This window comes from Sorex fumeus, unplaced genomic scaffold (assembly GCF_029834395.1).
Source record: "Sorex fumeus unplaced genomic scaffold, SorFum_2.1 ptg000131l, whole genome shotgun sequence".
Classification (NCBI taxonomy): Eukaryota; Metazoa; Chordata; class Mammalia; order Eulipotyphla; family Soricidae; genus Sorex; species Sorex fumeus.
In genome coordinates, this window is record NW_026606188.1 from 17992562 (window position 1) to 18009959 (window position 17398).

At 42.4% G+C, this 17398-nt stretch overlaps 1 protein-coding gene across 7 annotated transcripts in view; it reads left to right on the forward strand.

Moving 5' to 3' along the window:
• Positions 1-17398, forward strand: part of APC (APC regulator of WNT signaling pathway) — a 150581-nt gene that overhangs the window by 73269 nt on the left and 59914 nt on the right. For all 7 annotated transcript variants that reach the window (XM_056139043.1, XM_056139045.1, XM_056139048.1 and 4 more), the window contains 3 exons: positions 4443-4551; positions 6178-6291; positions 15108-15191. In XM_056139043.1, the coding sequence (XP_055995018.1) occupies positions 4443-4551; positions 6178-6291; positions 15108-15191 (307 nt within the window). The remainder of the gene's footprint in view (positions 1-4442; positions 4552-6177; positions 6292-15107; positions 15192-17398) is intronic.

The window sequence follows — 17398 nt, forward strand, 5'->3', positions numbered from 1 at the left end:
TTTTTCCCAGGGGATATTCCGAGTTTATTATTTTATAATTGAAAATAAATTAAAAATAGCAGAATTTTTTATTAAACTGTCATTGTTAGATTTATTTTTTGATGAAAAAGAAATAAGTCCAGAAAAAATATTTTTAAAGCTGCCTATAAAGCTTTTGTTTTTGTCACAAAGTACTGTCATATATAAAGAATATTTTAGCAAAATTTATCTTCTTGAAAAATATACTATGTGTAATAGAAAATATTTTATTAGATAATCTGATCAATAAATGATTGAATTCTTACTTTAGACTTAGACCCATTTTGTCAGTTTCAAACTAAAATTGGTGAGAATTTTAAGGTTGGTGAATACACTTATCACTGTATCGCTGTTGTCCCATTGTTCATCATTTGCTCGAGCGGGTGCCAGTAATGTCTCCATTCATCCCTGTCGTGTGCTAGTGTAGCTCGATGGCATATAGGGGGCTCTTTCAGGGTCAGGGGAATGAGAACCGTAATTGTTACTGTTTTTGGTGTATCAAGTATGACACGAGTAGCTTGCCAGGTCTCTCCGAGAGGGACACGTGCTCCAGGAAATACTGTATCACTCTCTTCCGGGAGCTTTGTTTTATAGTCTCTGATCTTGGCCGTTGATAAGATTACATGGCACCAGGGCCAGTTTGTGGGTATGACTGCCAAGCTACTGGAAAAACTGGGGGGTCTAGGTGGAGGAGGCCCAGTCCCGATCCCAGCAGGCTTGGAGATCTCAGCCATGGGTCCCGCATACTTGTGTTTCTCTGCCGGTTCTGTAAAATTCTTTTTTTTTTTTCATTTGAAGATTCTTTTTTCTTTCTTTTTTTAAAAAAGTGAATCATTGTGAGAGAGACTCAGCAACAAAGTACTGGCTTTAATTTCTTTATCAAAAACATCTGGTGCACCCTATTTAAAATTTTAGAGTTTCTAGAGTATGTGGCTGCATTCATGGCCATGTGCCGTCTCACCCTACACCACTGATGTACTGGGAGCATCATACCACATTGGATGGTGTGTAAAGTAGAAGGCGATTGACCTTGATCAGAAATACATACCTAACAGCACACAAGGTCAGCCTGTAGCAGCATGGTAGTAATCCTTTACACAAGGGCTTAATGGCTTCAGGGTGAGATGCAACCATCTTCATACACTTTCTTCTAAGGAAACTTTTTTGGGATTATTTTTAGCAGATTATTCACAAGAAGCTATACAAAATAAATTATTCAGGGCTTGCTGTTGGGGCAGGCTTGGTTGGTGGTTGGGAAAATTAGAAATAATGGTGATGGAATTGGTGTTGGAATAGTGAATGTAATAAATCATTGTGAACAACTTTATAAAAATAAAATTTTTTAAAAATCTGGTATACTGACAATACTCTGACAATGATATACTTAGAAAATATATTTTCAACCACATGACTAACAAGGAAGCTATTTTTCTTACTGTGGAGTTCTGTTCATCAGAGAGAGTCGTGGAAAAGAGACGAGCCTTGTTTGTCCTTAGGAGAGATCAGAGTCAGCTACAGGGACTGTGTGGCACTGAGAGGCAGGTGCGGGCCCACACATGTAAGGCACGCAAGGCAGCAGAAGCTGAGGAAGAGGCTGGAGAGCATCCAGGGGCAAAGGCACTGACCTTGCCAGCAAAGACCCCACTTACTCTCCGCACCACATTAGGTCTACCGAGCACTACCAGAAGTAATCCCGGGGCACCACTGGATGTGGCCTGGCCCCTTCCCTGCCCAGAGTTGATCAGACGTTCAGGCTGATGAAAGCGGGAAGGGTGTAAACTAAGGCAGTTTGGGGCCAAAGAAGTAGTGCAGGAGTGAGGGCACACACCTTGAATGCGGCTGACCTGGGTTTGAGTCCCACCACAGCATAGTCCCCTGAGTAACACCACACACCACAATGGCAACCCTGGCTATCTTTGGCACCAAGGGCCCAATAGCACCACCTGACAGCCCAGACAGAGATTTTAGCACATCCAAGGAATTCACCTTGCTTGCATCTGTGTGAAATAATGCGAAGGATGCTTGACTTATGATTGTTGAGTAAAGCAAATATAAAATTACAGAACAGTGATCATTGTTTATCATGGCAAAAGACTAGAAAGACTAAATGTTTTCTAACACAGACTAGTTATTCTGTGCTTTTTTTAGGGGGGTAGGATTTGTGAATACTATGAAGTTCTGTATATCTAGTGGAGAATGCCTAGGACTACCTCATGTTCTGATGATAGAATTATTTCCAGTTTTGGGGGTGCTGGAGCGATAACACAGTGCGTAGGGCATTTGCCTTGCGCACGGCCAACCCAGGTTCAATTCCCAGCATCCCATATGGTCCCCCAAGCACCGCCAGGAGTAATTCCTGAGTGCAGAGCCAGGAGCCCCTGTGCATCGCCGGGTGTGACCCAAGAACAAAAAAAGAAGAATTATTTCCAATTTTTCAGTGAAAAGATTACAGAAGCATGCATCTATGCTACTGTTATGTTTTTAAGTAGTTATATAAGCATGTACACATATCCTTGCATTTTTATAGATTATCTTTGGAAATATATTCAGAAAATGATATTGATGGTTCCTTGGGATCCTGAAAGGAGAGAGATCATAACTTTTTTTCCCTTTTCAATCCTAAGTACCACAACTTACTAGTTGCTGGTAGGGTTTCATGGATACCCTTTTCCCACCACTGTCCTCTCCCAACCCCATTCTCCATGGTGTAATCTCAGTTTTATAGAACAGTTCGCAGTTCTGCTTTCTTTGGTCATGTGTTGCTTCCCTGCTGTGTGTTTTTATGTCCCTCACATGAGTGAGATCATCCTCTATCTCTCCCCTCCTCTTGGCTAACTTAACTCATCACAGTACTCTCCATATCCATCTATATTGGCAGAAAATTGTGTGACTTCATCTTTTCTTATGGCCAAGGTAGTATTTCATCATGGATGTCATAGTCCTTTGTTCAGTCATCTGTTTTTCGACAAATTTTGGCTGTTGTAAATCGTGCTGCAGAGAACATGGGGGTGAAGATGTCTCTTTCTCAGTAGAATTTTTGGGTCTTTGAGGTTGATACCAAGAAGTGGGGTTGGTGGGTCATATGGAAGCTGAGTTTCTAGTTTTTTGAGAAGTGTCTACTTTGTTTTCCAAAAAGACTGAATAAGTTGACATTCCCAGCAGCAATGAGTGAGGTCTCCTTTTTCCCAACATCATGCCAGCACTGGTTGTTTTCATTCTTTGTGATATGAATCAGTCTCTCACTTTTAATGAGGTGGTTGAGATCATATACATTTTCGTATCTACAATTTTTTATCCAAATAACACTCATTAGTGTTTTGCATATTATAATCAGAATATCTTAAGGTAGATTGCATTGAAGACATCATTGATTGGGTTGTTTAGGAGTTATGTAGCAAATTCATTTCCAAATTTCAAGTTAAGTAAAGTTTCTCTTAGAATAAGAGAACTTACTTACTCTTATTATGGTTTTTTTTTTTTTTTTTTTGCTGTTACTACTAAAAACCTCACTTATTTTTTTCTTTGGCTGGAGCGATAGCACAGCGGTAGAGCATTTGCTTTGCACGCAGCCAACATTCTTATATTAATATTGGGTTTTGTTGTAGCTATATGTTTTTCTGTAAACTATGATCATATTCTGTTAGTTAATATGAATATGGAAATGATATAAAGAGGACCCTGTTTGGAATGTATATATTCTAGTGGAGCGATAGCACAGAGGGTAGGGCGTTCGCCTTACAAGCAGCCAACATGGCCGACCCGAGTTCGATTCCTCCACCCCTCTCGGAGAGCCCGGCAAGCTACCGAGAGTATTCGATATGCCAGACACAGTAACAACAAAGTCTCCAATGGAGACGTTACTGGGCCCGCTCGAGCAAATCGACGATCAACGGGAGGGCCTTTACCTTTACCTTTTACGAATTCTATTTTATTTAACTAAAATTTTTTAAACTTAACAATAATCATTGTCACTGTCCTCCCGTTGTTCATCAACTTGCTCAAGTGGGCCCAGTAAAGTCTCCATTGTGACAATTGTTACTGTGTTTGACATATTGAATACCTCACTGGTAGCTTGCCAGGCTTTACCATATAGGCAAGATATTCTCGGTAGTTTGCCGGGCTCTCCGAGAGGGCCGCAGGAATTGAACTCGGGTCAGCCATGTTGGATGCTTGCAAGGCAAACACCCTACTCGCTGTGCTATTGATCCAGCCCAACAATAATCAATTATAAAATTTTTAAACTTAACAATAATAAATTTATTGTTATAGTGACTCTTATTCTTTCACATCTTTAAACATCCAAAATGGGTATTTTTATTCACTATTAAAGTTTAAGTAGGGAGCTTTACAATAGCTGAAGAAAATTGCTATTATGTAATATATATCAGCATTCTGTAAGCTTGCCTTTTTTTTTTTAAATACAGATCATTGCTTCTTGCTGACCTTGACAAAGAAGAAAAGGAAAAAGATTGGTATTATGCTCAACTTCAGAATCTCACAAAAAGAATAGACAGTCTTCCTTTAACTGAAAATGTAAGTAACTTGGCAATCCAATTTGTATTAGGCTTTAGTTGCTTGATTTTTAAATGTACTTAGGTATTCCATTAAAAAATGTAGTGTGGCTGCATCTATACTTATTTGTAAACTCCAATGTGTTCATCCACCTTTCAGCCTGAATATAAGTTAACTTTTCATAAAGATGATGAAACTTTTACTCAGGTCCCAGTTAGCATATTGAGTTTTGACCCTAAAGAACTCAGGTTTTAACTAGGTAGCTGTATTTTATTCTGTGTATTGAATTATCAAACATTGTAAGAATGTTTATCACCATCTTTTTTAAATGCACTGTTGGAATTATATCAGATGGTTTTGTTTTTGCCTTTTTTGATTTGTTTTGGGCTTTGGTTTGTGTCTTTGAGTCACGCCTGCAACACTCAGGTGCTGTCCCTGGCTCTGTGTGGAGCATTGACCCCTGCTGGTGCTCAGGGAGCCTAGTGCCCATGATGGACCCTTGGTTGGCCTCCTGCAGACCAGGTCCCCCCCACACATACACACTCCCCCCTTCCCACATACACACAAATTGTCTCTCGAGCCCTTATGGCAGATCTTTTTTGCAATTAAAATATCACCTCTTTGGACATGTGTTTCACTCACTTGTCCTTTTTATCCCTCTGCACACATAGCAGTTGCCAAGAAGTTAGAATTTTAATTAGAGGATTATTATGTTCTTTAATAAGGCACTGGGGAGATGGTTCAGGAATTAAGGTGCTTGCCTTGCATGCAGCCATCCCAGTCCAGTCCCCAGCCCCACCCAAGGATCACCAGGTCCGTCCCTGAAAGTTCCCAGGCACTGCTGGGTATGACCTGAAGGTGCTGTGCCCCCCAATCCCCAGCACCACCACACATTGCTGGAGTGGCCTGAGTGACCTGTGGCACCACCTCCAGGGGCCCCTCACCACCCAGCTTGGAGGCTGAGACCTGCCAAGCAGGACTCTGGGCCTCCTGAGCAGTGCGTGTGGGGCCCGGGTAAATCAGTAAATAGTTAAAGGAATTGGTTTCAGTAAGTCAACACTGTCTTAACTTCGCTTCTCTTAAATTTCTACCAAAAATGTTTGACTTTGTCCTCATGATTTATAATTATCTATTATAAAATAAAGTATTTTTTGTCATGTCAATTTTAAAAAAATTTACAAATGGAGGAATTTTCTGTTAAGTCTATAAGAATGTAGAAATCCTTACTTTGAGTTCTGATGTTAAGAATGGTGGTCCTGTTTTTGATTTTTCTTTTGTCTGTATTCTGGCCTTAATAATTAAAAGTATTGCCTCTTCAGTTGAGAAAAATTAAAGGAGCTGAAGATAGGTTCGCCCTGACTGACCAACTGTCTGCTTCAGTTGGGATAGTATGATTGACTTAGAGCTACTTGTTTTATTGACTATGGATCAGCCCTTCACCTGCACGAGTGCCCCAGATTCAGACAAGCACTGCACAATCAGGTTTTGGGGTGTCTTCAAGTAAAAAATCATTTTCTCCTACACAATAATGATTTTTATGTTTGTGTAATTGCTCATCACTTTGTTCCTGTGTTGGTACTTGTATGCGCATTAGCCTTTACTGATGAACACGTTGCCCCAGGTACTGACACTCTTTTGTGGTCTTAGTTCTCCTTGCAAACAGATATGACCAGGCGGCAGTTAGAATATGAAGCAAGACAGATCCGAGTCGCCATGGAGAAGCAGCTCGGAACTTGCCAAGACATGGAGAAGCGAGCACAGGTACTTGTCCTCTGAGAGAGCACTGCTAGTGTAGAGCTGCTGCGGGTGGAGCACCCAGACCTGCTGACACTGCAGCTCTTCCTGCAGTTGCAGTCTGTATGTAAGTCTGGGGAAATGTGTCTGTGGGAAAAGCTCCTGCCTCTAAGCATGAGGCCGTCGCTTCAGTGCCTGACACTGTTGCATGCGCTGAGCAAGGTCCCGGCCATTCTGCTCACTGATATCTAGAACACAATGGACAGGCTCACGTTGTCCTGGCACCAGGTGTGCAGGACGCAGACTTGCAGATGCCATGACCTGTTGTGCACTCCCTGGCAAGCACCGGAACTAAAGGTACAAGCAGGAGTGAGGGGAAGGAAGGAAGGAGGGAATCATCTTAAATAATATATAGACCTTTGTCTCTCCTCACTTTGAAAATAAAAACCACTTGCCATGGCTGCTTAAGCAACGTAACCTGTATTAGTGCAGTTTCTGCATTTAGCTTATTCGATTTCCCTGGTGAGGCGAGGAAGAGCTGAGGACCAGCCATCTGAGGAGGTACAGGGCTTCCTGCCTGTGTGAGAGCTTCACTTGTAATCTGACACTCAGGACAGATGTTTGCTTTAATGTAAGGACTCAGTGAATTCAGGTTCTGGCCTGGCATGCTGCTGGCCCTGGTGAGCACCACCAGGGGTCACTGCTTAGCACAGAACCAGAAGAAGATCTGAGCAATACAGGGTATAGCCAAAACAACCCCAGGCCTTTTGCCACCCCATACCCAGAAGGTAAGGGCCCTTTCAGAAGAAATTGTGCCCTTTCCATTTAAATACCATTTATGTCTTGGATATTATAACCATAAGTAATTTGAATAATTTTTCCCTTGAATAAAAAGTACCCCCTCACACATGGAAAGTAGGAAGAAAAAGTATCCAGAGACGTGGAAAGATGAAATGAATGGGTGCAAATATCTGATGTCAGGAGAGAATAGTGAAAATGGGGAACAAGGTGACCAGGTGGGCTGGACTTGTGTGTACTGCCTCTAGCAAATTGCATATGAAACCCAGGGAGCAGCAAGGGACAGGAGCTGGTGCAGAGAGTTCCCTTGAATTTAGGCAGACTTCAAGACAGCTGTCCGGGACCCCAGGGAGGGTCGTGCCTCCGCAGCTGGCACTGCCCCTGCCTTAAAGCTCTGAGATGAGCACCCAAGCAGCTCAGAGCCCATCCTCTTCAGAGCTGATGACAGTGGCAGGCAATGCCTCACTGAATTCCTTTCTTCTCAGAGACCGCTAGGGCATAGTGCCCCTAGCTGACCTCCCTTGCAACCAGTATTGTGGCTCTTGCTCTTGGCAGATAAGCACAGCATCTCTCGGGACCTCCCAGGGTGACGCAAGTACAGTGTGCCTTGCAGGTGTAAGGCTCAGAGTTTGGTCCCTGGCAGCACACACACACACACACACACACACATACACACACACACACAAGCAGACCCGCAGACCAGTTACCAGGAGGGCCACTGGTCCACTCTGCTCCCGGGCCAGCCAACAGTCAGACAGGGCCTCAGTTGCTATAGGGCCCTATACTGACTGGGGCACCAGACTTCTCTTCAACCCACCCTGGAACAGCTGCTGCCCATGGCCCCTGATAATTGCTGGAAACTCCGGCCCTGCCCAGACCTCTCTTAACTCCCACAGCAGTAGCCAGACCCCTGTGACTAAGTCCTCGACTGTACCAGGGCCACACAAACACAGCACCTGGCATGATGGGAGATAGACTGAGCTGCTTCAGGGAGGCCAACTGCAGCTTGGAAAAAGCTGTTCATTGCAGAACTAAACCAGAGCTGGCCAGATGCCTGAAGAAGACTGGAAAGCAAAGTTCTTCAGCCAAGTGTAGTGGAACGTATCTTCACTGGAGAGAAAGTTTCAGGATAGCATAAACAAATCACATTGTTAAAAAGATAAGGTTGCTGAATTTTAACTCATTTTTTTCCTTCTGTGTTTCTTTGGCTTTGTGTGTGTGGGGGGGGGGGGTTATTACAGCATGTAGATTTTAGCAGTATTTAGCCTATACCCCTAAAAAAGAAGTCCCCTTAAAAATGACTGAGTTGAGCACCAGAGAGATGATACAGCAGGTAAGGTGCTTGCCTTGAGTGGTGCAAACCTGGGTTCACACCCCATCACTGCATATGATCTCCCATGACCCCAAGACTGATCCCTGAGTGCAGAGCTTACGCCCTGGTGTTATAAGCCCTGGTGCTCAGGGGTTTCTCTTGGTTCTCCACTCAGAAATTACTGTTCGCAGTGGGGGATCATATGGGATGCCAGGATCAAATCCGGGATAATCAGGGTCAGCCACATGCAAGACGAGCACCCTTCCTACTATACTCTCTTTCTCTGGCTCCAGTAGGACAGCCATTTTAACAAAATCTGTCCTTCCAATTGGTGGACAAGGAATATTTTTCATTTTTTTTCTTCTGTTTAAACTTAATTTGTTGTTTTCTTTGTATATCTTTCATCTATGTTTTAATTAAATTACCATGTGATAACAGTTACAAAGTTGTTCAGTCATACAATGTTCCAACACCATCCCTTCACCAGTGTATATTTCCCAACACCAATGTCCCAGTTACCATGCCCCCACCTCTGTGGCTCACTCTCATGCTCGCTTTCTCTCTTGCTCTCTCCCCCCTCCCCCCCACCTCTTCTCCCTCCCTTTTGTCCTCCTTCCCCTTCCCTTTCCCCTTCCCCCATTTTGGGCATTATGGTTTGCAGTGCAGGTACTGAAAGTTATGGATATCCCTTTACCTACTTTCAACACTCAGTTCTTGTCCAAAGTGATTATTTCTAACTATTGCCATACTGTCATACTGATCCTTTCTCTATCCTAACTTCCCTTCACGCCCACCCCCCCTCCCCCACCCCAAACACACACACTTGTGGCAAGCTTCTAACAATTGACCAGTCCTTCTGGTCCCTGTTTTTCTTGGCCTTGAATATTAGTCTCATACTGTTTTTATTTTTTTATAGCCCACAAATGAGTGCAGCCATTCTATGTCTGTCCCTCTCCTTCTGACTCATTTCACTCAGCATGATACTCTCTATGTCCATCCATTTATAAGCAAATTTCGTAACTTCATTTTTCCTAATGATTGCATAGTATTCCATTGTGTATATGTGCCATATTTTCTTTGTCCAGTTATCTGTTCTCAGGCACTCAGGCTATTTTCAGATTCTGGCTATTGTGGATAGTGCTGCAATGTACATGGGAGTGCAGATGGTGTTCCTGCTGTATTTTTTTTTTTTTTGCGCGGGGGGTTCCGGGGTATATTCCCAGAAGTGGTATTGCTGGGTCAAATGGGAGCCCAATTTAGAGTATTTTGAGAAATGTCCGTATTGTTTTCCCAAAAGTCTGAACCAGTCAGCATTTCCACCAACGATGATGGAGAGTCCCTCTCTCCCTGCATCCATACCAGCAGTGGTGCTTTTTGTTCTTTTGGATGTACGCCAATCTCTGGTGTTGCATCTCTTTTACAAGTTATGCCCTGGTACTTGATTTTGGAGGTCACAGTTGAATTAAAGAAGGTGGAAGGCTTTTCTCTTCCTGACTTTAAGTTATACCATAAAGTTCTAGTAATTAAGGGTGTACTGCTGGAATAAGGCAGACTCAGACCAGTGAAATGGAATTGAGGGATCCCGTGAAGATAAACCCTCACTTCTCTGGGCTGCTGATCTTTGATAGGGGAGCTCAGTGCAGTTGCTGAAGGTAAGCCTCTTCAAGAAATGATGCTGGGGAAAACCAGGTAGCCATATGAAGAGATAAGTAAATAAATACATTTGGATCTTTATTTCACACCTTACACAAAGGTAGTTAAGAATGAATTAAATACTTGGATATTATACCCAGATCAATAGAACACAAGAATCACAGAGTTCTTCATGATTCTCAGAGGCACCTTCACTGACTCAGTGCCATTGCCTAAGAAAACAGGCAAAAATAAATAGAAAAGTTTCTGCTCTGCTGAAGAAATAAAAGCATGTCCTACTGTGTGGAGAAAATATTCACTCACCACCTGGCTGACAAGGCATTAATGTCCACGATATACAAAGCATTAACAAGAACAAAAGCCCATCAGCCCCAGTGTGTGGGTATGGCACAGGCCCGGCAGCCGCACTCCCTCCACACCTGACGTCCTTTACCTCATGGAGCAGTAGGGACTGCTATGCTCACTCTAGGGACAAGACAGAGGCCCCAAGGTCTTAGGTCAGTCCAAGGATAGCCCCAAGAAGTCTGGACCTGCTTGTCCCACTGGTATTCCTTTACAGAGTAAGGGGGAAATTCCAGATGACCGCAGCACATGCAGTAGCTGTCCGTGTAAAATAGTGAAATCAGGGCAGTACTCAGATCATTAGGAATTTAAAGCCTCACTCTGGATTCCACTATATTGGCAGATGGGGGCAGAAGTCCTCACCTTCCGCAAAGCTCTTGGACCTGGACTCAGGGGTCCCCAAATCCACACGCATTCCGGCAGTGGCTGTGACAATGCTGCAGTCACCGGAAGAGAAATCGATCAGCTCAAAGAATTGATTTAAGTATTTAAGAAAGATCTAAATCCATACAGATGGAATAGAAGCAACTAAAGATGCAGAAATCTGAATGTGGAGAGCCGCCTGTGCAGTTTAGAAGTTAAAGTCCAGTGCATCAAGAAAATGGGGTGGGAAAAGAGAAAAACCAGAGTGGAAGAGAATGAAGGCAGCAGCAAGAGGATAATCTCCAAACTATAGGGGTACCAGAAGGGGGACATAAGGGGGGAGGGGGCGGGAAGGGAAGGACAACCTGTAGAATTCCCCTATTTCTGGAATGAAGCTGCTGACAGATTCAAAGGCCCAGAGAATATCAGAAAGAAAAAAACAGATTCAAACCAAGACACATTGTAATCAAAATGGCACAAACCAAAGAGAAACAGACTTTTTAAGTCCCTTAAGTACAAGGGAAATAGCATAAGATCACAGCAGATCTCCTGTCTAAAACTGTACAAGCAAGAAAAGAGTGAAGTGACATATTCAAAGTACTGAATGGAAAAAACAGCCCAGAGTCAGTGGAAAGCTTTTATTTTGGTTTGAGACAAACAATACCTGGTGACGTTTGCTATAACTCAACCAATCCTGAAAGAATGACTGAAAGATTACTCATAAAAATCAAATAGCCAGTTGCGAAAACAGTAAACTCCACGCACAAGAATTGTAACAGAGCCCCTGAGATCAGTTACCTCCTGTCCATAGCATATAATGACTGGCTGGATCAGGAGACAGATTCCAGCGATCTGCTTCTTAAGATCCAGACTCAGAGGGAAAGGGTGAAACACAAGGGTGGATTACAAGCCTTTGGTAGACAAAAAGAAGCTAGGCTAGTCATGCTTCCATCAGACCAAATAGCATTCAGTCTAAAGAAAGTAATTAAAAATGAGATGTTCAGTTACTGATTACTGAAGGGAACAGTAGGTCAAGAAATACTCATGCTTCAGATGACATCAACAAAGTTTATAAAACTTCTCACAGACCTAAAGAAACATGTTGACAGAGGAAACACAATATTAGTGAGAGACTTCAACACTCCGCTTTCACTATTAGACCAATATCAGTCAAGAGACAAGAACCGTACATGAGGAGTTAGGAGAATTGGCATTAATTGACACACAAGTGGCCCTCCATCCTCAGAAAGCCAAGTACACATTCATCTTCTGTGTACAGAAAACATTTTCCTGGATATGACATACCAGGACATAATTCAGATACCTATAAACTTACTAACACAAAAATTATACTTAAAGACTACAGTGCCATGAAGGTAGAAATTATTCATAAAAAGAATATGGATGGGATGAGCGGCAAAAGTGGTAGGTCAGTGGGGAGTGCACTGATCTTGCAAGGCTGGCTCAGGTTCAATATCCAGCATCACCTATTGTCCACTGAGCACCACCAAGAATAATTTTTGAGTACAGAGCCAGGAGTAGTCCTGAGACTGCCAGGAATGGCCCAAAAGCAAACAAGAACATTCGGTGGCAGAGATGGTACAGGGGGCCTGTGTTCAATCCCCAGCACTCCCTATGGTCCCTCAAGTCCAACAGAGTGATCCCTGAGTGCAGAACCAGAAGCACCTCCGGGCCTGGTCCCCCAAAAAATAAAGAGTGCTAATCATGTTTTTTTAATGAGACCAGTGATCTTTTGGCTGTTCTTTGACTGTAAAGGAACCCTAAAATTTCACCAATAGTTGTAACTGCTTTACTTTGCGAAAACTTAGACAAAGTTTTTTGATAGATATCCTTTATCAAATGAAGAAATCTACCATTCATTCCTAGTTTTCTGGGAGTTATTCTAAATCTGTAATGAACTATTTAAATTTCCTAAACTGAATTTCAAAAATCATACCAACTTCATATCTTTGAGCTTTTAAGCATGTTATTAAACAGATTTTCATAAATGTTTAATATTCCGATAGAACAGGGAAAGAATCCTAACTTCTCCCATTTTCATGTTGGGAAATAGAAGCACAGGGCTGCCTTACCAAGAATTAACCTTTGTCATTAAACCGTGACACAGAGACTTGACTTCAGAATTTAGTGATGTATCTGCAGTATATCAGATCTTTCAGACATATTGACAATATATGCAGATGTGTAGTGGTCATCAAGAGAAATACTAGACCTGATTACCTACTTTGATCATCTAAGTAATAATTTTTCCCGTGGAACTTTGTTGTTACAGAAATGTTAATTAGAGAGAATGAGCAAACAACAGCAAGTGTTAGAAACCTTCAAGTGTTTGTAGTTGATTGTTTCTCAACAGCAAGGACGTGTATTTCGTTTGCCTGTAGAAGTGGTTACTCATGAGTAGGTTCTGCAAAGTCTGCGCATTTGTAGGATCTGCCAGAAGTGCAGGCAGGCCCTTTGCCTCTCACGTGTTTCCATTAAGTACATGGGACACAGAGATGACAGATGACTGTCTTAAGTTCCCTGCACTGTGGAGTCCCAGGAGAGTATCTGCTTCAATGGGGGTCACCAAGGAGGGGCTCTCTGCTCTTATCAGCCCCTGTCATTCTTGTCACTGCTCTAGGAACAGTGCTCCCCAACAGTTGCTCTCCAGTCAGTGTGCTCAGTCGCCAGGACGAACACTGATGGGGGCTCACACACCAGAAGTAGCTCAGAGTGCTGGCCACAAGCCGCCGTGCTGCTTAGCACACATGAGGCAGGTGTTCCAGCGCTGGGCTGTTTCTCTGCCCCAGGAAATGCAGCTTTGAGCTTTGCTATGTTGCTCACCAGGCCACATACAGAGGTAGCAGTGATAATGCTTGCTATGGCAGTAAGAAAGCAACCTAGTACCCAAGTCTTGCAAGGGTGATGTCTGTCTTTGAGTCTCACCATTTCTTAAACCTTTTTTGTCATGGTAGTTTTCTTGTTTTTCTATTGAAGTATATGTGCTAAGAAATTTTTAACACACGTGACACATATTCAAAATAGTTTGGAAATTACTCCATATAGCCTAAATGCTTTTTTCCCTGTGAACAAACACTCTCTCATGGTAAACTTTTTATACCTCAGTGTTAGCTAAAATTATGCAGTGGTTTCTGTATTTCATCCGTCACAGTTTTTATTTTTTTAATTTTTTTAATTATCCATCACAGTTTTTAATCTAATTTTTAAATTAACTTTAAGTTTTATTAAAGTTTAAAGTTTAAGTTTTAAATTAGTTTCAAAAACAAGGTTTTCAGTATCTAAGTGATTTTTGGTCTCTCCTGCTTCCTATCATAAAACCTAAAATTAGCTTTTTAAAGGACACTTTGTACATATCCTCAGTTTCATGGTTTTGGGTCTATAGTTAACTGCTTTGCCTTCACTTGGTGGTCCAGCATAATGGTGAGAAAGCAGAAGCTCTACCATAATAGTGATCCTAAATAAAAATGATGTTTGCTTCAGTATTTGTAAAAGCTAAATCTGAAAAGGGCTGCTGATCTGTAATAGAAGTGATTGGTGGAAGGTTAATCATACTATTTAGCACTGTAGCACTGTCCTCCCGTTGTTCATTGATTTGCTCAAATGGGCACCAGTAATTTCTCACAACAAATTGTGAGACTTATTGTTACTATTTTTGGCATATTGAAACATCTTGGGTAGCTTGCCAGGCTTTGCTGTTCAGATGAGATACTCTCGGTAGCTTGCCAGGCTCTCCGAGAGGGGCGGAGGAATCGAACCTGGGTCGGCCATGTCAGCCATGTGCAAGGCAAACGCCTTACGCGCTGTGCTATTGCTCCAGCCTAATCATACTATTTAAACTCTGATATTTAGTGAACACTCTGGGTAAAGCAGTTCTGCCTTGCTTTACACTAATCTTTGAATTATATTAACACTTGGATTCATACAAAAGATTAAATTCAGGTGTAATTTCTCTTTGTTGAATTTTGGGGAGGCCACTCAGCAGCACCCCAGGCCACTTCAGCCTTGCCTGGAGCCACCAGGCTATATGTACCCAGCAGTGCTCAGAGGGCCAAGCTTTAACCCAGGGTCTAACGGGCAAAGGGACAGGACTCTATCACTCAAGCGAGCCCTGTAGCTTTGAACGGTTGTTAGAAATAAGCTTTAACAATTTTCATGTTTTGTGCATTGTGCTATTTGAATTGTTGCATGTGAGGTCTAGATCTTTTGATATATATACTATATATATATGCACAAATCTAACTACGTGCACAGATCTGACAAATGGCATCATCCATTTCAATAGTATGATTATTTTACACTTAATGTTTTTGATAAAAATCTAATCTGGTCACTTTTTTTACTTGCTTTATTTTAGCAAAGAGTAACCAGAATCCAACAAATTGAAAAGGACATTCTTCGTATACGACAGCTTTTACAGGCCCAAGCATCAGAAACAGAGGTTAGTAAATTGTCTTTTTTAGTGTGTAGATGTAAATCTAGGTAGCTGATCTAAGACAAGAAATGTGCATACTCTTTACAATAGCCAGAAACTGGAAGAAACCTGAATGCCCAAGAACAGATGACTGGTTAAAGAAACTTTGGTACATCTACACAATGGAGTACTATGTAGCTCTTAGAAAAGATGAAGTCATGAAATTTACATACAAGTGGTACAACATGGAAAGTATCATGCTAAGCAAAATGAGTCAGAAACAGAGGGATAGACATAGAAAGATTGCATTCATCTGGGGAATATAAAGAAACAAAATATGAGATTAATACCCAAGAATAGCTGAGATCAGCACCAGGAGGATTACTCCATAACTTAGAGGCCAGCCGGGTATCCTAGAGGAAAGGGCAGTTCAGATAGAGAAGGGAGCACCAAATAAAGGGTGTTTGGAGGATCCTCCCAGGAGGGGAGATGCATGTCGAAAGTAGACTATGGACTGAACATGTTTGCCACTCAGTGCCTCTTTTGCAAATCTCAGCAAGCAAAAGGAGAGAGAGAACACAGGGAATTGCCCTGCCACAGAGGCAGGGGGGGATGGGGGGACAGGGGTGGGGGGGATATTATCCATGGTGGTAGAAAATGGGCACTGGTGGAGGGATGGGTATCTGATCATTGTATAATCGAAACCCAAGCACAAAAAATTGTAAATCTACAACTGTACCTCATGGTGTTTCACTAATAAAAAAAGAAAAAAGAAAAGAAATGTGCATAAAGAATATGACATCTTGAAAAAAATTCCTTCTAGACAGTTGAGACCTTTGTTTTTTTTAAATGAAATTAAATGCTCAGAAATCTAGAATTTTGGTTTAACACAATTTTGGGGCAATTAAAATATATCAATATCATAAATACAGATTTGCTCGTATCTTACTTTAGGTATTAAATTAGATATAATCAGATAACCAGTTTTACCTGTTATCCACCAATAAATTAGCTATTACCTCTTGTGGCCCATAGTAAGAATCCATAGTAAGAACAAATTTATCTGTGTTTGCTGCAGTAAATTTTCTATTAAAATAACAGTAAAAGGCAAAATGAAATGGTACCAAGACCAGGTAATGTGAAAATAGTAAAACTTAGGGAGCTAAAAAGCCCATAAGGAGATGTGTTCCTCATAAAGGATAGGCTTCTTCCTCCACTTGCATGCCTGTACACCAGCACCCACCTCGCACAGCGTGGCTCCCAGAGGCTCTGTCCTATATGGTGTCCAGTAGTTTCAGTCTTTCTACACCTGCAGACTGGAACTGGTGGTTGAAGACCACTGAGACAGAGGGTTGGCCCCTAGGTCAGAATTATAGTCAGTAAGAAACTCTTCCTATACTGCGAAGTTCTGAGAGATTCTAGAACTGTTATGCTGTCATATAACAGTTACACTGCATGCTCCAGTCCAGCAGGTATACCTGTATTGCACCAGGTACACGTCCTAGCACCTCGGCAGGAGTATGACCCTTTGCAAACTACTGCCAAGTGTGTGAGCACCGGTCATTGCAGTAGAGGAAACAGCAGGGGCAGAAGAGAGTGGGTCTTTCCAGGGAAGGAGTGGCAGGGAGGGAGAGAGCACAGAAGCAAGAGCATGCTGGAAAATTCGTTCCAAAGCAGGTGGCTCTGCAACAGCTCTCATCCCTGCAGATCAGTGCCTGCTCCTTTCCTGTGCCAGCAAAGGATAAGAAGTCAATTCTAGAAGGGATGAAATACAGGGTCTTCAGGTCTGGGTAACCCTACTGTAAGTGGAGTTGGTACCATGCTTAAAACTGAATTAAGTGAAAATTTGCTTGTTGAAAACTGAAACCCTGTCATCCAGGTTTCACAATGTAGACTAGTTCCTGAAAGCAGCTTATCTAGGAAAAATTTGAACACAAGGAAAGAAATCTGAAAATACTGGTGATATCAGAGGGTTTAGCAGGGTTTACTCCTGGTTCTGCACCTAGGGATCACCCCAGTAGCTGGGGGGCCCTCTGGGGTGCTGAATCAAACCTAGGTGGGCCATGTGCAGGCCAGACATCAACCTGCTGTGCTGTCTTCCGCTCCTGGACTTGTCACACTTGGGCCCGCTGTTCAGAGTCTCCTGTAGCATTCCCCATGGTTTCTGATACAGAGTTGCCCTGCTGAGCTTCTGCTGAAGACAGGGATGTCCCATATCTGCCTCTGCCAGCTTT